Source organism: Giraffa tippelskirchi, chromosome 12 (genome assembly GCF_054371585.1).
Source record: "Giraffa tippelskirchi isolate mGirTip1 chromosome 12, T2T-mGirTip1v1.2.pri, whole genome shotgun sequence".
Taxonomy (NCBI): domain Eukaryota; kingdom Metazoa; phylum Chordata; class Mammalia; order Artiodactyla; family Giraffidae; genus Giraffa; species Giraffa tippelskirchi.
In genome coordinates, this window is record NC_137286.1 from 47,359,040 (window position 1) to 47,381,532 (window position 22,493).

The 22,493-nt window shown below is 45.0% G+C and overlaps 1 protein-coding gene across 21 annotated transcripts in view; it reads left to right on the forward strand.

The window, feature by feature from the left end:
- DET1 (DET1 partner of COP1 E3 ubiquitin ligase) overlaps positions 1 to 22,493 on the forward strand; it is a 60,966-nt gene that overhangs the window by 17,062 nt on the left and 21,411 nt on the right. For 11 of the 21 annotated variants that reach the window (XM_081552030.1, XM_081552032.1, XM_081552029.1 and 8 more), the window contains one exon: positions 3,202 to 3,393. In XM_081552030.1, the coding sequence (XP_081408156.1) occupies positions 3,202 to 3,393 (192 nt within the window). Of the gene's footprint in view, positions 1 to 3,201; positions 3,394 to 5,328; positions 6,781 to 8,488; positions 9,157 to 20,956; positions 21,159 to 22,493 lie in introns of those variants that run through there. The other 10 variants (XM_081552015.1, XM_081552013.1, XM_081552012.1 and 7 more) reach the window with 3 other exon arrangements.

Genomic DNA, 22,493 nt, shown 5'->3' on the forward strand with positions numbered 1-22,493 from the left:
ATTGTGCTGTCCTAGCGGGGTTCTCAGCATAGGCCTCACTGAGAAGGCGATACCTGAGTAAAGCTTTTGAAGGAGGTTAGGGAGCAAGCCATGTGGCCGGCAGGGGAAGAATAGAGCAAGCAGAGGGAATAGTAAATGTAAAGGTCCAGAGGTGGGTCTCAGATGTTTGAGGAACACCAGGAACTCAGGGTGGCCGGCAGGGTGGCCGGGCTGGAGGAAGCAGGAGGCAGAGTAGGTAGAGATGTGTGGTGAGAGACAGGACCAGACACGTATGGCTATTCTGCGGCTTTGGCTCTAACTGTAGATGAGATTGTGTAGTGTTTGAAGTGTCTGAGCAGAGTAGTGATGTGGTCTCACGGACATTGTTTTTGGCCGCACCTTGTGGCATGCGGGATCTCAGTTCCCTAACCAGGGACTGAACCTGTGCCCCCTGCAGTGAGAGCTTGGAGTCTTAACCGCTGGACCGCCAGGGTGGTCCCTCTCACTTATGTTTTACAGGGTCAATCTGGCTGCTGTTTTTTAAGAATAGATCATAGAGGGATAGATTGGAAGTTAGTAGACCATTGCAGTGATCCAATGATAAAAGTACTACATTCTGTTTCCTGATGGGAGCTTTAAAAAGTTTCCTTTTCATGGCATCTGTCGGTTACAAAGAAGGCAGTGCCATCCAGGAGGGTGAACATGGAGGGTGGGGGGGATGAAGTAGCCATCTAAGGGAGAGGGTGACTTGCCGGACTGTGGGAATGCAGCATGAGTGCCTTGCAGCATTTCGGCAATATTTATATCCATGAGTGATTTTAATGATTGTGAAATTTAAGCTGGCTCAGGAAGGAAAAGAGGTCATGATGAGACATAGGATGACGAGAAGTTGGTGGAATCAATGGAATTTCGGTCCCATTGTGGTTGAAGGATATTGAAGCTGGGATGAGTATAGTGAATTATCTGGAACATTAGGAGAGAAGATAGCTGGAGTCTATGTGCTGCTCCCTGAGATTATGGAGGTGCAATCAATGGTACTAGTGAGACTGAGGGTGTGATGTGGGAATGTGTTGCTGAGGCAGAAAGAAGGGCCAGGAACTAGGAAGCCATGGTGTGGGAAGGATGACCTCTGAGAGTTTTGAAATTGTGAGTTGAGAGAAGGGTGGTTGGATAAAGTGACAGTGTGCCAGGAGTTCATCAGCTGAAGACATCAGAGGGGTGACAGCTTCATCTTTTAGTTGTTGGGGCATCTGAGAGTAGAGGTGGTGGGCGCTGTGGGCAGTGGGAACTGCTTCAGCCTTTGGGTGGTGATAGAGGCTTTGATTTGTGGTCATCACAGCCATGGGCCAGCCCCATCATTTGAAATCAGCTTTTGAAGCCAGTGAGCCAGGCAGGGTGGAGTACTAGATCTTGGCTGACAAAGGGCTGAAAACCAAAGAGCCCAGGATCTTTGATACCAGCTCAAATGAAAAGGAAAGAAATAAATTTTGTGTGGTCCAGGGTTTAATTTTATGATTTACACCGAGGCTGTGAAAAATTACTGTTAAGAGAAGTAATGGAAAAGCAGTGTTGATGCTCAGCTTCCTTCTAGGGGAACTGAGAAGTGTTACTGTCCATCTAGCCCTGCAGGTGGACAGTGAAAACGAAAATCAAAACCCATCTCGTCAATCTCTCTAGTCTGATCAAAATTAGGAACATTCGAGTTTTTTTATACTGTTAGTTTCAAGGGTGAGATGTTGTATCGCGTTTCCCCTGGACTAAAAAATTATTTATTTTCCCCTTGATTATTAAACTGTGTGAAATACTTTAGTGTAGAGATTTTAAAAAATCTAACTGATAAAAACAGCTATGACCATTTTGATGTATTTCCACCACTGTTTTTTTTTAAAGACATTAATTTTTGTGTGTGTTTTCAATCATACTGTATATATGGAACATAGCTTACTGTTTATTTATTTTTTTTGGCCGTGCTGTGTGGCTTACAGGATCTCAGTTCTTCAAACAGGGATTGAACCTGGGCCACAGGCGGTGAAAGTCTGGCATCCTAACCCCCAGTCCACCAGGGAGCTCCCTGTACCCTACTTCTTTTACTTACCATTAAGATAAACATTTCTTCTGTTACCATGTTATCTTTGAAAATAATAGTTTCCCATTAGGTTTCTAATATTCCTGTCATTTTTTTTTCATTGTCATAACCACTGGTATATTGAATGTGCACAGGGATTTTTCTTCCCTAGGGCAAATTTCCAGAAGAATTGAGATACTTGGTCAAAGGGTATTAAGTTTAGTATTCATTATAATTGTGAGAAATAACTGCTCCATTGTTATTATTACTATAATTAAAGATAAGTGAGATAGATGACTCTGTGTTCGTGTTATGTGCTTCTGGATTCTGGTGTTTCTGCAGAAGTGTAGGTAGCTAGTTCCCAAATTTATTTTTATTTTTTGGCCACACCGCGTGGCATACGGATCTTGGTTCCCCAACCAGGGATTGAAGCTGTGCACTGGCAGTGGAAGCACAGAGTTAACCCTCGCACTGCTGGGGAAGTCCCTCCCCAACTTTATTTAAACAAGGAATCAGTAATTTTTCGAAAGATTTGATGTAAGTTGGCTTATAACTGATCCCAAGAAGAGTCAGACACTGCTTCTGTCCAGGATTCTTTGCATCTCCTTGTTAATGCAGTCAAAGGCTCTAATTTGGGAGAAATATATAAGTTTCAGTAGAAATAGTTGTCAGAGGTTAGTTATCCTCATTTTTAACTTTTGTAGGATCTTTGCTAACTTTTCTTAAGTAACTTTGTGTTTCCTATTTTTCATTCTGTTTTCTGCTTTTTTGAGAGTTTGTAGGTGTGTAGAGGAGCTTCCCTGGTGGCTTAGATGGTAAAGAATCTGCCTGCAATGCAGGAGACTTGGGTTCGATTGCTGGGTTGGGAAGATCCCCTGGAGAAGGAAATGGCCACCCACTCCAGTATTCTTGCCTGGGAAATCCTATGGACAGAGGAGCCTGGCGGGCCACATGCCATGGGGTCGCAAAGGGTCGGACACGACTGAGGGACTTTCACTTCTTCTTCACTTTGTAGGTGTGTAGACTTGGGAGGTGTGAGAGTTCAGTATCTAGATTCTGTTTTCAGGATGTGCTGTTTTTAGACATGTTTGTCAATGTAAAACCCAAGGCAACTTGTGCGCTGCTAACACAGCCTTCTCACTGGTGCTTTATTTCAGGTTTAAAGACACTATCGTCAACGCCAAGTATGGAGGACACACGGAGGCCGTTCGCCGGCTGCTGGGCCAGCTCCCCATCAGCGCCCAGTCCTACAGCGGCAGCCCTTACCTTGACCTGTCTCTCTTTAGCTATGACGACAAGTGGGTGTCAGTCATGGAGCGGCCCAAGACTTGCGGAGACCACCCTATCAGGTACATGCCGTCGCTGCTTCAGCTGCGCACTGCCTGTGGGCGGGGGCAGCTGCTCTCTCTTCCTTCTCTTGAGCGTCACTTCACTGTGACTCTATCCACTTGTACTCACGGGTTCAAATCACAGGCTGTTTCCATAATGTGGGTACTTTGGCTCCCCTGGTGGCTCAGCTGGTAAAGAATCTGCCTGCAATGTGGGAGACCTGGGTTCGATCCCCGGGTTGGGAAAATCCTCTGGAGAAGGAAGAGGCTACCCACTCCAGTATTCCGGCCTGGAGAATTCCATGGACTGTATAGTCCGTGGGGTCGCAAAGAGTCGGATGCAGCTGAGCGGCTTTCACTTTCACTTTCATCATTTAGGCACTAGTCTTGAAAATGAATTAGTTCTGCTCTTTGCCTCTCCTCAAAACATCCAATTGAGGTAAGTATTGTTCTGTTTTCAAGGTAGCCAGGGAAGGAAACCATACTTTTCAATTTAATGACCTAATACCATTTCACAAGAAAGTTAAAAATCATTGAGACTTACATTTTACCCAGCACAAATTATTTTATCCCCTCCTGTTACCTAATGGAAAAGAGACACAGTTTGGGGAACAAGCAGGTTTTGGAAAAACTCATGCTTCCTCAGTTGGAAGACTGTTGGAATGCAGGTTGCCGTGTTGCTGTTAGAACCTTGCGGTTCCTTCATCCTGGGTGTCCAGTTCACAGACCCTCCTGTCCCTCCATGCTGGGAGCTTGGGTTGTTCTGTATGCTTTCACAGGTGCCAGAGAGAGGAGCTGGTGTCACTTCCACTGTGGGGTTATTTCAAGGGAGGTGTGAGCTGGGTTCTGGAAGGTTTTCTTCACATAGAAACAGCGGTAGTTAGTATAGCTGGGCAATACAAGTTGCCCAGCTTCATTGTGTATTAAATAAACGTGTAACATATTCTGTGTGATTAATTACTGTTTGTAATATTTCCTTTGGGAAATTGTAATCAAGTTCCAAAGACCAGTTAATTTTTTTTTTAGTTATGGAAATTTTTAAACATATGAAATTGGAAGATTGTAACGAACCTCTCTGTACCCATCACCCATCTCAGCATCTGTCACTCATGGTCAGTGTTTTTTCATCTCTTTCTACCACCACTGCTCCCCTCCCACCTGCCACTCTGCATTATCACAGCCCAGGTATCATAGCATTTCACTTGTAAATATTTTGGTATGAATTTCTAAAAGATAAGGACTTAAAAAAAAATATATAACCTCAATAACCATTATTCCATCTTACGAAAATTAAACCTATATTAAGATCACCAATATCAAGTGAGTTTTCACCTTTTCCTATTGTCTTGTATGGAGAAGGCAATGGCAACCCACTCCAATACTCTTGCCTGGAAAATCCCATGGATGGAGGAGCCTGGTAGGCTGCAGTCCAAGGGGTCGCAAAGAGTCGGACACGACTGAGCGACTTCACTTTCACTTTTCACTTTCACTTTTCACTTTCACTTTTCACTTTCATGCATTGGAGAAGGAAATGGCAACCCACTCCAGTGTTCTTGCCTGGAGAATCTCACGGACGGTGGAGCCTGGTGTGCTGCCATCTATGGGGTCGCACAGAGTCGGACACGACTGAAGCCACTTAGCAGCAGCAGCATTGTCTTGTATATATTCTTTTTACAGTTTGTTCCAGTTAGGACCTAAAGAAGGTCCGTATGTTTTTTTTCGGTTGCTGTCCTCCTAAGTCTTTTTTATTTTATGGGTTCAGTTCAGTTCAGTTCAGTCTCTCAGTCGTGTCCGACTCTTTGTGACCCCATGAATCGCAGCACGCCAGGCCTCCCTGTCCATCACCAACTCCTGAAGTTTACCCAAACCCATGTCCATCGAGTCAGTGATGCCATCCAGCCATCTCATCCTCTGTCGTCCCCTTCTCCTCCTGCCCCCAATCCTTCCCACCATTAGGGTCTTTTCCAATGAGTCAACTCTTCGCACGAGGTGGCCAAAGTATTGGAATTTCAGCTTCAACATCAGTCCTTCCAGTGAACACCCAGGACTGATCTCCTTTAGAATGGACTGGTTGGATCTCCTTGCAGTCCAAGGGATTCTCAAGAGTCTTCTCCAACACCACAGTTCAAAAGCATCAATTCTTCGGCGCTCAGCTTTCTTCACCAACCAGCTCTCACATCCATACATGACCACTGGAAAAACCGTAGCCTTGACTAGACGGATCTTTGTTGGCAAAGTAACGTCTCTGCTTTTAAATATGCTATCTAGGTTGGTCATAACCTTCCTTCCAAGCAGTAAGCGTCTTTTAATTTCATGGCTGCAATCACCATCAGCAGTGATTTTGGAGCCCCCAAAAATAAAGTCTGACACTGTTTCCACTGTTTCCCCATCTATTTCCCATGAAGTGATGGAGCCAGATGCCATGATCTTAGTTTTCTGAACGTTGAGCTTTAAGCCAACTTTTTCACTCTCCTCTTTCACTTTCATCAAGAGGCTCTTTAGTTCTTCTTCACTTTCTGCCATAAGGGTGGTGTCATCTGCATATATGAGGTTATTGATATTTCTCCCGGCAATCTTGATTCCAGCTTGTGCTTCATCCAGCCCAGTGTTTCTCATGATGCACTCTGCATATAAGTTAAATAAGCAGGATGACAATATACAGACTTGATGTACTCCTTTTCCTATTTGGAACCAGTCTGTTGTTCCATGTCCAGTTCTAACTGTTGCTTCCTGACCTGCATACAGGTTTCTCAAGAGACAGGTCAGGTGGTCTGGTATTCCCATCTCTTTCAGAATTTTCCACAGTTTATTGTGATCCACACAGTCAAAGGCTTTGGCATAGTCAATAAAGCAGAAATAGATGTTTTTCTGGAACATTGACTCTCTTGCTTTTTCGATGATGCTTTTTTTTATGGGTTCTGCTTCCCTGTTGCTTTCTTTGTAGTGAAGTTGTTGAAGAAACCAGGTTGTTCGTCTGGAAGTATTCCCCACATTCTGCATTTTTGCTCATGGCATCCCTGGCAGTTCTCACTCCCCCCTGTTTCCTGTAAACTGGTAGTTAGATTCAGGAGCTCCAACAACTAGCTTTACATTGTAAGCCCTTTGTGTGCTGGGGACCATGTGGGTGAGGGAAAGGTTTTCACACATAAAAGTAGATAATTGGGCTCATTTGACATTGTCACGTAGCCTGAGATAACATTTCTCTCCCTTTTGACTGCCCTCCCTTTCTGATTTGAAAAGATTAACCTAAGTAACAAATCTGGAAATACCATTGACCCTGACTTGTAATTCTTATTTATTTTTTAATTTAAAATGAGAAATGTAAGGATATTAAAGTCATTTGAAGAGGCAATGCCATTACTCTAACACCTTTATTGTATTAAATATATTCCATTCTAGTCTTTGCCAGTGTGTGTGTTTACATTTATGCAGTTGTAGTTACGGTTGGCATAGTACCTTGTAGCCTGCTTTTATTTAATAAACATTTCCCATATTGTTACATAGTCCTTAAAGTTACAGTCCTGATGACGGCATATTATTCCATAAAGTAGATGTAGCGTAATTTATTCATCTGTTCTATTATTGAGCATTTATTCTCTACCTGCATTTTTACATTAGAGCTAATGCTCTGTGCATGCTAAGTTGCCTCAGTTATGTCCAACTCTTTGCAACTGTGTGGACTATAGCCCACCAGGCTTCTCTGTCCATGGGATTCTCCAAGCAAGAATACTGGAGTAGGTTGCCATGCCCTTCTCCAGGGGATCTTCCCAACCCAGGGATCCAGCCACGTCTCTTATATCCTCTGCATTGGCAGGCAGATTCTTTACTGCTGAGCCACTGGAGAAGCCCAAAATGCTATAGTAGCTATCTTTATTCATGTCACTATTTACTTCACTTAAAATAAATTCTGAGGATATAAGCTCTTGGATTATTGAGACAAGGGATATGAATATCTTTGTATCTCCTATATATTTGCTTTCCAAGAGGGACATGCATTGTAGAGCTCTTTATTTCAGAGCTCCTTGTTTTCTAGAGCTTCCTCCAATTCAGCCCCAACCCTGCCAATCATCTCTGGTTCCCAAGTTCACAGGGCACTTGCTTTGCATATGGGAAAAAGGCATTTAAGTCCTGGGATGGATAGAAGCATCTTTGTTCTTACCGTGTTAGATGAAAAAGTAGAAACTAGTTAGTATTTTGTTTTCGTGTGTACAAAAGAAGAATCTTCCAAAAGAACTTCTTCTTAACAGTGAAAAACTCAGGACTTCCCTGGTGGTCCAGTGGTTAAGACTGCACCGCAATTACTGAGCCCACTCACCGCAACTACCAAAGCCCGAGCTCTAGAGCCCATGGTCCTCAACAAGAGAAGCCACTGCAGTGAGAAACCCTCACACTGCAACTAGAGAATAGCCCCTGCTCGCCACAACTAGAGAAAGCCTTTGCACAGCAACAAAGACCCAGCACAGCCAAAAATAAATAAGTAAAATAAATTTTAAAAAAAGAGGAAAGAAAAACTCAAGATATGGGCCTCGATCTGCACTGTCCTCTAGTAACCACCAGCCTCCCGTGGCGGGTGAGCACCAACATGTGAGATGTGCTAAAGTGTCAAATACACATCAGATTTCAGAGACTTAGTACAAAAAAATGAAATATCTCTTTAGTATCTTTTATATCATTGGTGGAAATGATAATATTTTAGATGTTGATGTTAGGTTAACTAAAATATTATTAAAATTCACTTTTTCCTTCTTACCTTGTCTGACGTGGCTGCCTGAACATTTAAGTGTGCCTATTTGGCTTGCATTATCATTTCCAGCCCTGGCCTAGGCAGGTAGGTAGCCGGGCAGATAGCTGCTGGAAAAGGGGAGGCCGTCATCAAGGCCATAACTAAGGGTCATCCTGGGAAAGACAAATGACCCAGTGATTCAGGCCAGCATAGTGAAATTCATAATCTCCCTGCTCGTAAAATGAGCTGATCAGACATAGGCGATTTTGACTGGGGGCTGACATTAGAGGAGATTTCATCAGTGAGGTTAATTCATGAGTCCCTTGCTGTTCAGGTTTCAAGATGGTGGTGAATGTCTGTCCCACGCTGTCCTCCTCTCCTTGTTCTGTTTAGGTTCTACGCCCGGGACTCTGGTCTGCTCAAGTTTGAGATTCAGGCGGGCTTACTGGGCCGCCCCATTAACCACACGGTGCGACGCCTCGTTGCCTTCACCTTCCACCCTTTCGAGCCTTTTGCCATCTCTGTGCAGAGGACTAATGCCGAGTATGTTGTCAACTTCCACATGCGACACTGCTGCACGTAGGTGCCTCACGGAGCCAGCTCCCCTGGTCTTCCAAACCTCTGGCCCCCCACCCCTCCGCCCCATCACGTCTCAGTGGACTGTGAATCAGAAGCTCCTGACGCCCAGCCTTGGGGTCCTAGGCTGTGTACCTCAGATGTGGAGAACTGGAGGCAGGAGGAAAGAGGCGTGAGGGTGGCTCAGCCCTGTACACAACACAACTACTGATAAATCGACTTAAAAGTCCTCTTGCATTTTCCCTGTGGGAATGCCCAGCATTAATTTTTTGTCTTATTTTGCATTTTTTTGCTATGAAGATGAGAGCATTACACCTCTGCCCCCTTCATGTCACTTCTTTGGCATTACAGTATGCAGCCTGCAGCAGGAAACTTTTGTTTACTCATTAGAACTCTGTACATCCTTTCAATTAGCCAACAGCAGGGCTGGCTGTCTTTATAGGAAAAAAATAAATAAATAAAGCCTTGGTATTTTCTTACTTAAATATATCCTGTTTGAGGACTGCCTTCTGTTCCCATCTCACCAAATGCTTTTCAAATATATGGGTTCCAGCAAGGCCTGTGAAAGGGACTAGAGGCTGCAGACCCAGCAGCCCCTGCTGGTAGGACTGAGTGGGGTGGGCCAGCGTGGAGGCGGCTCTCTTCCAGGCTTATGTCCTTCCCCGGGGTGTTCGCCCGGTAATTGTTACAGCTGGAGGAATGGAGACTAATTGCCCGTCCCCGTGTGGAAGCATGCTCCCATCTGTGCCATCTGTGTTGTACAGGTGGAGAGCAGGCCGTCCTCTCCGGCCACAGCAGAGACAAGCTCTGTGCAGCACGTACTGTCATTTGAGGGGGTGGGAGCTGACAGGCCCCAGGTGTCCCTAAGGAGATCAGTGGGCTGTTTCTGGATGGCTGAGCCATCACCACGGTCCTCCAAACACCTGCCAGGCACCAGGCAGCATCTCTCGGTCACATTCTCAGCTGGTCTGCCCCCTAGGGCTTGTCAGGACGTGTATGTTTCATCTTCATAAATGTGTCCACCATTTATGAAGTGAGTTTGTTGTGCAGCCTCTGACTTTGAAGCTCCCTCTGGAGTGTTGAGTTTCAGAGAAGGCAGGGAAAGGAGCTGTGGATGCAGACAGCTGAATCCTCCATTCCTCTCCCGTCTAGGGATGAGCTTTCCTTGGGAGCGTAAGAAATGTGATGTGAGATGCTGAGCCCCACCAAAACCAGTTCAGCTAATTTCATCATCTTCAGTCTTGAACAGCTAAATTCATTCTCGTTCAGCGTTCAACATAAGATTTGAGCACCTACTATGTGTCAGGTAGATGCTGTGCTGAGATGGTGAGGATGAGAGAAATAGGCAAAATGCTAAAGAGCCCCCGTAATGTGTATCTGGGACCAGTGGAGGAGATTGGAGGAGAAGCAGAGAAGGATGACCGTACTGGGGAAGGGATGCTATAACTGGGTAAGTGGGAGTGTGTCATGTGGGCCAGGACAGAGGAAGCCTTGAGTCCTCACCTCTTTTTCTCTATATATTCTTCAGTTGATTTCATCCATTTTTTGGTTTTAAATTCTAGGGCTAAGCTGATGATTCTCAAAATTGTAACTCCAGCCCTGACTCCTTGAGTGCCAAATTCATATACCCCATGGCTTACGTGGCCTCTTCATGTGCAGATCTAACAGGCATTTCAGAATCCGTGCATCCCAAACAATATTCTCCATTCCCACGCCCACCCCCAACCTGTTTTTCCTGCAAGGTTCCCAAATGACCTCAGTATCTAGCCATTTACTTGCAAAACCTAAGGAGTTACTCTCAATTTCTTTTTTTTTTCCTATCCCCCACGCATCTGACTTTACTCTAGGGATGTGCCCAGAGCAGTCTCAGCCAATCATGGTGGTCTCATATGAATTTCTAGTTACTAGAACTAAGCTAAGACCAGTTGGCATAGTGTAGGAATGTCATGTGACATAGTTCAGGTCAATAATACATGAGATAAAGGTGTCTAGTGCCTTTGAGGGAACATTTCTCTTTAGAATATGCTGGTGAGGGGGAATTCCCTGGTGGTCTGGTTGTTAAGAATCTGACTGCCAATGCTGGAAACACGGATTCGATCCCTGGCTGGAGAAGATTGTACATACTACGGAGCAACTGAGCCCCTGCGCTGCAGCTACTGAGCTCGAGAGCCTGAGAACCGCACCTGCTGCAGCCCATGTGCCATAGAGACGCGCTCCATAACAGGAGACGCCACCACAATGGGAACCTGAGCGCTGCAACAGAGGGTAGCCCCCGCTCCCCGCAACTAGAGAAGGCCCGTGCACAGCAGCGAAGACCCAGTGCAGCCAAGAATAAATAGAAAATAAAAAAAGAATATGTTAGTGAGGAAACATGTAGCCCACACTCCCGCCATCCAACACCCTATGATCATATTTCACTGAAGATCAGCCTTAGGATGAAGCTGGCCTTCTGGGTGGTAAAATGAAGAAAGAACCTGAATCATAGATGACAGAGCTGGCTGATTAGATCAGCCAAGCCTGAAACCCACCCTACATCTGGATTTCCAGTTCTGTGAGACAGTAATTTCCTTACTGTCTAAGCCGCTTGAATTGGATTTGCTGTTTCTGGCAGTTGAAAGCAGATTAATAGATGCAAAGAGAAAGGCAGGTTGCCCATGGAAAGAGTCATAAAGTTCCTGCTGTCTGGGGACCTTCTTAGATCCAGTTCCAGTGTCCATGAGGCCCCATTATGATTCCTATTCTTAGATCCCTATTCTTGAATTTCTGTCAGATTTCTGGCTCTCCTATAGGCCTCTACAGCCATACCTGAGCTGGGCTGGCTGTTTCTTGTATCTAAAAGAATTTAACTAAAATGAGAGACAAAGCACTCAGCACATTGAATACTTGACCCATAATTAGCTCTCAAATCCTATGTATTTGTTTACATTAACTTTGTTTCTAAAGGATTTAAAGTTGCTTTAAGTAAACTCTAGTGTCTTCTCTCCACAAATGTTCATCCAATAAACCTTAAGAATCTTTGGAGAAACAAGCTCTTTGAAACCGAAATGTTTAAGAAATGCAGAGACTTCAGATTTAAATTCTTCTCTGAACCTCTTTCCTCTCGTTCCTACTCTGCAGGGAGCTGGCATGTCAACAGTCAGTTTGAGGCTGCTGTGGACCTTTGAGAGAAAGCTTCCATGTAAATTCAGAACCTCTTTCATTTAGAGTTCTTACAGAGAAGCACATAAATCAGTTAAAAGCCTAAATTAGATAATTTTTAAAAGAACCGTAGCTTCATTATTTTCAAGTACACAGAGTAACTCCATCTCAGCCATGAAGTGTTCCTTTTCAGAAGCCCTTAGGGATGTTCCTTAATGAGTAGATCATAATTATTGGTAATCAGCATAACGGTTCTCCTCAATGCATGCTTCCAAAGCATTTGAGTGTATTAAGTGGTTTTGATGTTCTGTGGGGTAATTTTGTTTACAACATTTAACGACACTGCTCAGTGTATACCTTTATAGCTATAATCTTCTGTTGTTTTTTTAAAAAAATTCTGAAGTCTCTCTCCATTGTACTACATTTGATTACCAGAGGTAGAAATAATATAGGAAGCAGAGAGATGCATAGTAAGACTCAGATGCTTTACAGATGGAGCCTTGATAGAATTATGAGAACAGCTCAGGTTTGCAAATGAAGTCTGTGCTACTAGCTATGTGACCCTGGGGTTGATAATGAGAACCTGATGGAGTCTTAGTTTCTCCTCGGTAAGATGGGGATAATTTCTCATTTACAGGATCAATGTGAGCACTGAATGAGCATTAACTAAACATTTCTTCATTCCTTGGTGACTAAGCAACATAAGCTTGCCTTCTTCAGGCCCAGCTCCTAATCACCCCCAGGAGACTGGTTATGTTACCTCTGTCCCCACTCGCCCATGTCTGAGAGGATCAGAACATCCCTAACCCTCTTTGCAGCCAGACACATTGGCTAGAAGGGAGTTTTGTTTGCTGAGAGTTTGTTATTATTGGTTGTTAGCATTTATTAAGAGCTTATTATCATGGACCTGGTGGTTCAGACAGTAAAGAATGTGCCTGCAATGTGGGAGACCTCCGTATGATCCCGGATTGGGAAGATCCCCTAGAGAAGGGAATGGCAACCCACTCCAGTATTCTTGCCTGGAGATTTCCATGGACAGAGAGCCTGGCGGGCTATAGTCCATGGGATCTCAAGGAGTCAGACATGACTGAGTGACTCACAACATCTATCATGGACCAGAAGCTCTGTTAAGCACCTCACACAGGAAGGAGTTTGTGTACTACTGCATCCATTCTGGGCTGCAGTTTTCAAAATCAGACCCTAATCTAAAATTGGCATCTTCTGAGTGTCAGCCAGTGACAGTTGTACCTCCTCTGCGTGAGGACGTTGAGCATAGTCTTCATGTTGTCATCATTGCTACCGAGTAATACGCATGACTGATGTGACATGTGTTAAAGTTCTGTGCTGTTTAAAGTGTCTTCCAAAAGACTGAACTATAATATTTGGTTTTCTCTTTCTGACTTACTTTACTCTGTATGACAGACTCTAGGTCTATCTACATCCCTACAAATGACCCAATTTCATTCCTTTGTATGACTGAGTAATATTCCATCATATACATGTACCGCATCTTTTTAATCCGTTTATCTGTCACTGGACATTTAGATTGTTTCCATGTCCTGGCTAATGCATATATGTGGAATCTAGAAAATAACCTATTTCCAGGGCAGAAATACAGACACATATGTAGAGAACAGACATGTAGAGACAGAGCAGGAAGGGGAGGGTGGGATGAAATGGGAGATGAGGGTTGACATATATACACTGTCATATGTAAAATATATAGCTAGTGGGAACCTGCTACATGGAACAGGGAGCTCAGCTCTGTGCTCTGTGATGACCTAGAGGGATGGGATGCGGGGTGTGTGAGGGAGGCTTAAGAGGGGGTGGATATATGTATACATATAGCTGATTCACTATGTTGTACAGCAGGAACTAACACAACATTGTAAAGCAATTACACTCCAATCTAAATGAAAAAAAGCATTGTACCATGATTTGGTATTACAATGAAAGGTTATTTTGTACCCAGGAACAGAAGCAGTTTGAAAATGAAAGTGTTGGTCACTCAGTTGTGTCTGACTCTGTGATCCCATGGACTGTAGCCTGCCAGGCTCCTCTGTTCATGGGATTTCCCAGGCAAGAATACTGGAGTGGATAGGCATTTCCCTCTCCAGGGGATCTTCCCCACCCAAGGATTGAACCCACGTCTCCTGCATTGCAGGCAGATTCTTTACCATCTGAGCCACCACAGAAGCCCATAGAAGTGGAGCAGTGGGATTCATTTTGGTATTAATGAAGCAGAGGTTTGTCATTTTAGGAATGAACATGAGGTAGTATTTTTTGCAAAACAGCAATCAGGTGCATCTTGAAAGTGATGTGAAAGTGTTAGGCACTCAATCATGTCTGACTCTTTGTGACCCCATAGACTGTAGTTCGCTAGGCTCCTCTCTCCATGGAATTCTCCAGGCAAGAATACTGGAGTGGGTTGTCATTCTCTTTTCCAGAGGATCTTCCAGACCCTTGTCTCCTGCATTGCAGGCAGATTCTTTACTGTCTGAGTCACCAGGGAAGCCCCAAGTGCATCTTAGAATTAAAGAAGGAAAGATACACACTAGTAATTGAAATTTTACTGACATGCTGAGATTGGTGCAAAAGGCTTGCCTATCAAACACAAAACAGGGCAAATAAATGATGGGAAAATCATCCCATCCTTTGGATTAAATGGAAGAAGTTCCTAATCCAGTGAGAGGCCTGGTGTGACCAGTTTATGCAAATCTGTCCATGGAATTCTTCAGGCAAGAATACTGGAGTGTGTTGCCATTTCCTTCTCCAGGGGATCTTCCCGACCCAGGGACTAAACTTGCCTCTCTTGCGTCTCTTGCACTGGCAGGCAGGTTCTTTACCAGCTGAGCCACCAGGGAAGCTTTTATCCTTCATTGTTTTTTAGATTATTTTTTTTGGAGTATAGTTGCTTTGCAATGCTGTGTTAGTTTCTGCTGCACAGCAGAGTGAATCAGCCAGATGTCCATTATACATGTATCTCCTCTTTTTTTTGGACTTCCTTCTCATTCAGGTCACCACAGAGCATTAAGTAGAGATCCCTGTGCTATACAGCAGATTCTCATTAGTTATCTATTTTATATGTGGTATCAATAGTCAACTAATTGTTGAGAGAATAGAGTGGGATCTATATTTCTACTAAAAAAAAAAAAAAGGAATGGAAATATTCTGAACAGTTGAAAAAAGTAAAAGGTAATTTTCAGGCTTCTCCCTAATAGTTTTTGTTGGGGGTTATAAGGATTGAAATATATCCTTATGGAGGAATGTGTTGCTCAAAATAAATTGCTCTGGACTGTTTTCTCAAGTCAATAATTTTTTTAAACTTTAAATGCCGTTCTGTTTCTATTTTTTAAAAAAATAAAGGTTATCTGAAAAGTGGTTCTCAACTCAGCATAGGTTAGGGTTAAGATTGAAGTACTGGCCATGTTCAAATCTTGAGGGAGATTACTTTTGAAAAAACAAGTTGGTAACCATTTTTATTGAAAAAATGAAAAATATGTGTACATTTTCATATTACAAACTGGAGACATTGGAAAAAAGTCTTATCTGATGAGGTTAAGCAGAAGATACAGGGATTCATAATTGGGACACATCCTTTAAAAAATCCTAAAGGGACAGAGGATTTTCCTGGTTATCAAATAGGGAGATGTGTTTTGGGAGGCTGGAAAGCATTGTGTTAGAAAGATGTTGGATTTCATAAAGAAAGGTAGAATGGAAAAAGCTGGAGAAGGAACATTTCCTTCTTTTTCTTTGATCTTTTGGCCTCACCATGGGTCATGTGGGATCTTAGTTCCCCCCCCAGCAATTGAACCCCACCCGCTGCATTGGAAGGCAGAGTCTTCACCAGCGGACCACCAGGGAAGCCCCTGAGAAGGAACATTTCTATGAGCTCCTGAAGAGAAGATTCAGGGAGGGGCAGGCAGCAAGTGCCAAGACCAGAGAAAGATAAGGGATACAAAATGAACCTGTAATTGCTGAGGTGCCATTGTCTTCTAGATTTCTATTTATAATTTTGCAGTGAGTAAGCCCCTTTTATGAAGGGGAAAAAAAGTCCTCTATAAAAACTGAATACATGCAAATGGAAACTTGGGAAAAATTACCAAAATAAAATCAAATGGCAAATAACAACCCGTTTGTCAAAGGATTGATTTCCTCAGTTTAAAAACATTTAAAATATTGACTGTAGTTCTCTGTGCTACACAGCAAACCTTTGTTGCTTGTTGCATATCTTTTTTTTTTTTTTAATTAGAAATCTAGCATTCTTTTCATTCTAAATCAAACAAAAAGATGAGCTATCCCAAAGAAAAAATGGGCCCAGGGTATTATTAGCAGGGTGTTCACAGAAAAAATAAATGCGTGGTCAAAAACTATATGAAAAATGTTTATAATATTTATTTTTCACCAATCAGATTAGCAAAGGTTAAAAATATTTGATGACCCAGTATTGTCAAGAAGGTAGAGTGTTCTCACCTGTGGGAGAGAAAGTTGATTCAGATTTCTTGAAAGACAAAGAGCAGCATCTTAATAAATGTGCATATCTTAGCCCAGTTAAATGGTATGTTATTAAGCCAAAACATGTATATGTGCCTGAGATATATGCATGAGGCTTTTCATTGCAACTTTTTTATTATGAAAAAGTGGAAACTATTGAATGTACATCAGGAGAGACAGACTAAATAGATGATGAAATATCCATAAAATGGGATCTGATACCGCTGTTAAAAGTAATGAAACAGATCCATACATATTGATTTGGAAAGCTCTCTGAGACATATTAATTGAACAAGTGTGTTTAGTGTGATGCTTTTTTCTGTAAAAAAGAAAAACAAATCTGAAATGCAATTGAAATCAATATAGACATAAATACATACATATTCTTAGAGTCATAAAACATTTTTGAAGGCCCACAGAAGACACTATTATGGTGGTTCCCTCTGGGCCTGGGGCTGAGGGAAGGTGGACATTCACTTTTTAGCTTATCCTCTTTATCTTTGTGATTCTTTTACTGTGAACATGTATTTCTTAAAATTTTTAATGAGTTTATTCCTAATTTGTAACTGTGGTAAAAAAACATGTGACATGAAATTTACCATCTTAACTGAGTGTACAGTATTTCTGAGTGTACAGTTCAGTAGTGTTAAGTACACCCACATTGTTGGGCAGGCCATCTCTACAACATTTTTATTTTGCAAATCTGAAACTCTACAACTTTTTCAACTTGCTAAACTCAAACTTCTATACCCATTAAACAGTAATTCCCCCATTTCCCTGTCACACCACCCCTGGTAACCACTATTCTACCTTCTGTCTCTATGAATTTGACTACTTTAATTACCTCAGATACGTAGAATTATACAGTATTTGTCTTTTTGTGTCTGGCTTTTTTCACTTAGCACAATGTCCTCAAAGTTTATCCATGTGAGAGCATCGGTTTTAAAGCCTGAATAATAATACTGGGGTTTTCCTGGTGGTTCAGACGCCCTAAAGAATTTTCCTGGAATGCAGGAGACCTGGGTTGGATCCCTGGATTGGAAAGATCCCCTGGAAGAGGGCACAGCAACCAACTCCAGTATTCTTTCCTGAAGAATTCCATGAATGGAGGAGCCTGGTGGGTTACAGTCCATAGGGTCGCAAAGACTGATAGACTAACACTTTTTCACTTTCAAATGTATATCCTATTGAATACATTTTGTTTAATCTATTCATTCATCATTGCCGGACACAGGTTACTTTTACCTCTTTGCTATTGTGAATGATGTGTCTGTGAACATAAGATGAGCATATATCTCTTTGAGATCCCGCTTTCAATTCTTTTGGATAAACACCCAGAAGTGGGATTTAAAGAGCTTTTTAAAAAGTGTTTAACCAGTGAATTTGCTTGTAGCAACAAAAGTAGCCACTCTGTGGGCTTAGTTGAGCTGAGTAGTCTGAGGTCATGATTTTCTTTACTTTACCAACCTCCTGGAGGTTGAGCAATCTCATTCCTGCCCCCTGAGCCTTTCCTTTGCCCAGACAGAGAGGCCTTAACACGCTTGTGAACTTGCTGCTCCCTGCCTGCTCCTACCTGCATTGATTCGGCACATTTCTATAGCTCCCTGAAGGAAGAGACGTGCAGCAGCATTTAATTAGAGGCCGAGAACATGCTTTCCCAAGGACATGACTTATTCCTCAGCCAGCTGTTGCCAGTAGCTCCCTAGCAACGTGGGGCACTCTCGCCTGATTGCTTCTCCCCAGACCAGGTGGGTGGCCTGCCCACCTGCTGTCACAGCTTGGAGTGGGAGGGGGTGGGGGTGGACCCTGGGTCTCCGGGCTAATTCTGCAGGGGAAGTGGGTGATCTGAACCTATTATTCCTGTAAAACCAGAAAGGGGGCTAAAACCTCTGACCTACCTGCTCCACCGTGCTCCCTCAAGTTCATGATTAGAACAGAGAGAAGGTCACCAGTTATAACACAGATGGAGCAATGTGATCCAGGAAAGTCTGCAGGGCTTGTGAAGTGCAGCTGGGAGACTCAGGGGCAAGAGAAGAGGAACTTGCCCCACAGTAGACAGAGCCTGGCGTTGGGGATGGATGTGGGATGTGGGGGCTTCCCTGGGGGCGCCTGTCCTGGGCACAGAGAAAAGGAAAGCATCATTCCTGGTGGCCCCAACTGCTTTGGGTTTCCTGGGCCTTTGGAAAGGGGCTGGGGGCTGGGAGATGTCAGCATAAGCCACACCCTGTATCTGAGCTCACCACCCCTCCAGCATGTGAGCAATGGCTATCCAGGAACCAGACTCTAGGCCTGATTCCACCCAAATGCTTGCACAGAGTTTGAAAACTGGACACTGTGAGATGAGATGCCATTCAGTGACATGCCTTTATGGTGTATGTGGGTCTTTTAAAAATAATTATTTGGCAGGGCCAGGTCTTTTGCTGCCGCATGTAGGATCTAGTTCCTTGACCAGGGATTGAACCCAGGCTCCCTGCATGGAGCATGGAGTCTTAGCCGCTGGACCACCAGGGAAGCCCCTAAGTGGTGTTTTTACAGATTTGAAGGTTTATAAAATATCCTACATTTTCACATTGCCATTAGGCAGCCTGAGTCCCATGGCTGGGGTCATCTTAGACTGGGCATGTGTGTTACCAGCTTGCGTAACCCACTTCACTCATGTATTGGCCCGTTTGCCCTGTGACCCCTGCACCTTTCTGTATCCATGGTGTGAACAAGGTTGCTTCTGCAGTGGTCCACTTGTATTTACTGCTTAATTCTTTTTTTTTTTTTTTTACTTAGTTCTTTCTACAAACATTTCTTGAGCTTCTTCTGAGCATCACAGCCTGAGCTAGGGACTGGGCTGAAAGGACGGGAAGGCATGGTCCTTGCAGACTTGAGTTTATGGACTGGATGGGGAGACCGAGAAGGAAGCGGGCTGGGGTGAGGGAGGTCACTGAGAGCAGGTGGGAGACGGATGCGCAGGAAACAGGGGAGCAGAGACCGGGCACCTGACCCAGGCTGGTGGTGTCCAGGAGGGTTTCTGGCAAAGCCGAGACCTCAGCTGAATTCTGAAGGATGAGAGGGGTTAGCCTGATGAGAAAAGGGGAGAGGAGGAGACTCCACCAGAGGCACTGACCATCCCAGAGGGAGGGAGGCCAGGGAGTGGCTGAGACTTTGTTCTGTAGAATTCTCATTCCATACCTTCTCAGTCTCTGACCCTAGAGTGTGGCCTCTCGGAGCCTGTTTCTTCACATAGAGGTGAAGCTCAGTTGTGTCCGACTCTTTGCGACCCCATGGACTGTAGCCCACCAGACTCCTCTGTCCATGGGATTTACTGGAGTGGGTTGCCATTTGCTTTCCCAGGGGAATCTTCCCGACTCAAGAATTGAACCCACATCTCTTGCGTCTCCTGCCTTGGCAGGCGGATTCTTTACCAGCTGAGCACCTGGGGAAGCTCCATAAAAAGACATAACAATACTGACTTTCGAAGGCCATTATAAGGATGGAATTGGAGCCTGCACATCTGGGCCCCATCTGCAGTATAGTGGGTGCCCGGGACCCGGGGCAGAAAACGCTTGTCAAACGCCATGCTGGGCAGCCCCTGCCTCCCTCCCAGGGAGCACACGCCCTCTCCCTGGGTCCGGGTGGGTACAAGTGAGTGTTTGAAGGGTTAACCTGGCATTTTCAAGTCATTCTACCCACGGCGAGCCAAGACTAGCTTTTCCCATTTCTGGGGAGGCCGTGGGAGATGGAGACCCTCCTTTCTGCCTTCCCTTCCAGCTGCTGCTTATGGTTGAAGTGAAAATAGGAAGCCACCCCCTCCGGGTTCACCCACTGTGAAGGCAAAGGCCAGCTTGTCTCAGCCTGTGGACACCTTCTGGGTATGGGTTTTGTATTGTGCAAGCCACAGCACAACAGCATGTCCGCTGAGGGGTGGGTGTGGAGGAAGGCCAGGGAAGAGTGCATCCTCAATACACCTTCTCTAGGAAACAGAACAGAGTGACTGGGCTCGGGCCGCCGGTGCTGCAAGGAGCACAGGGCGGAAGGCAGTCGGGCGGCACAGCGTCCCCGTGTTGACCTCATGAGAGGCCATGGGATTCAGACACGCCCAACAGTTTCAAGTTCAAGGCCTCCATTCACCCTTGTATTGACTTCAGTGGGCTCTCCCCCACAGTTCTGCTTTTCAGACCACAGAGTGCCTTTGTCATCTCGACTTCCCCTGGCATTTGAGCCTCTTTCTGGGTTTGTAGATTCTACATTTTATGAGTTCTAATAGGGGGCCAGGGCTTCCCTGGTGGCTCAGCAGTAAAGAATCTGCCTGCCAATGCAGGAGACGTAGGAGATGCAGGTTCTATCCCTTATTCAGGAAGATCCCCTGGAGGAGGAAATGACAACCCTCTCCAGTATTCTTGCCTGGGAAATCCCATGGACAGAAGAGCCTGGCGGGCTGCATTTCATTGGATTGCAAAGAGCTGAACACGACAGAGCACAAGACAAAACAATACAGAGCAAAGACCAGCTTACTCTACGGGGGCCTCACAGCTGAGGCTCTGCCAGTCGGCCTGTGTTGGCAGACTTCCTGGCCCGCTGAACAGGAAGGATATGTGGGGAGCCCCCTTCCTAGGGCAGTGGCCCCCAAATACTGATATTTTAGTATAAAACTTTGTTTTCTAGATCCAGTTCCCATCAGGAAGCAGCGTCAGTTATTGAGATGCTGCTGCTGGAGTGATGGAGCTCAGGCAACATGATTCCCAGGTTATGGACCAGGAAACCAGCTAGAGAACAAGGATGCGGGAGTCACTGACGGGGCCAGCATTAGCCTGCAGCTTTTCCACTAATTCTTTTTTAATAACTTTAAAAAATTATTTATTTATTTATTTTTGGCTGTGCTGCGTGTGGTTTTTCTCTAGTTGCTGCAGGCGGGTGCTAATCTGTAGATGTGCTACGAAAGCTTCTCCTTGCGGTGGCTTCTCTTGTTTTGGAGCACGGGCTCTAGAGTGCTGGCTCACGGAGCACCGCGCTAGTTGCCCAGAGGCCAGTGGGATCTTCCTGGACCAGGGATCTAACCCATGTGTCCCCTGCATTGATTGACAGGCGGACTCCCAACCGCTGGACCACCAGGGAAGTCCCTCCACTGAATTCTTAAGGTCCTCATAGACTTCAAGACACTTTCCAAAGAGGGTTTTAAAATGACTTCTTTGGCTCTCCTTAAGAGAGTGCAGACAGCTGGAGCTGAAGGCTCTGCTGGAGTTAAAGGGGAGGACTGCTGCCAGGGGTGCCTTCTAGAGGGTCAGAGGGAATGTAAGGGTCTAAAAAGAGTGAGAATTTCTTGGGCACTGGGAGCCAGGCACTGGGTCACATTCTTTACACGTTAACTAATTGACTCAGTTCTCTAAAGTGCCTCGTCTCCATCTTAGAGATAAGGATTCAGGCACAGAGAGACGAAGTAACTTGCCAGAGGTCACAGAGCTGGAGTCAGAATTCAAATGGACTTCAGTGTCAGCAGCTCAGCCCTGCTCTGCGCTGCCTGTGGTCAGGGGCCTGGGGAAGGGCGTGAGATCCCTGAGGGCAGATGGCATGTCTGGGACTCACTGCCGGCAGCCAGCCCTGTGGGAAGGGTGGAAAATCCCCATATGAGCCACAGAGCCAAGGCAGGGGGACAGAGGAGGGATGCTGTGAGGGATAAGGCCATCTTAAGGACACCTGAGCATCTCTGGCCAGGAAGGGTGGGTGACAGATGGGCAGCCATGGAGCCTGGCCCTGACCAGCTGTTGTTTGCAGAGTGCGTGGTGACAGCTGGATTAGGTGTACCCTGCAACCTCAGTGACCATTGGGGGGGGGCGGGGGGAGGAGACACACATTGGGCCCTTCTGGCTGGTCCCTCCAGCACCTCCAAACCTGGGGAGCTTAGTGCTTGCTAATCTCTGTCCCCATGGCAGCAGGAGGTGACAGGGCCATCACTAAGGCCGTGGAATCTTCCACTTCTTGATGGCCAGGGAGCTTTTCCAAATGATCAGAGAGCCTCCTCTCTCCTAGAAAGTAAGATGTCCAACGAAGACGATGGGCCCAGGGTCATCTGTAACTGTGGTGAATGGTCTCTCTCCTGTCCCACTCAGTCCCCCTTTGGTCCACATGCTTTGTATCTGCTTTGATTTGGGGCTGCAGATTTCATTGGTTTTGTCTGCCCTCCTGTCTGTTTCCTGCCTCATTT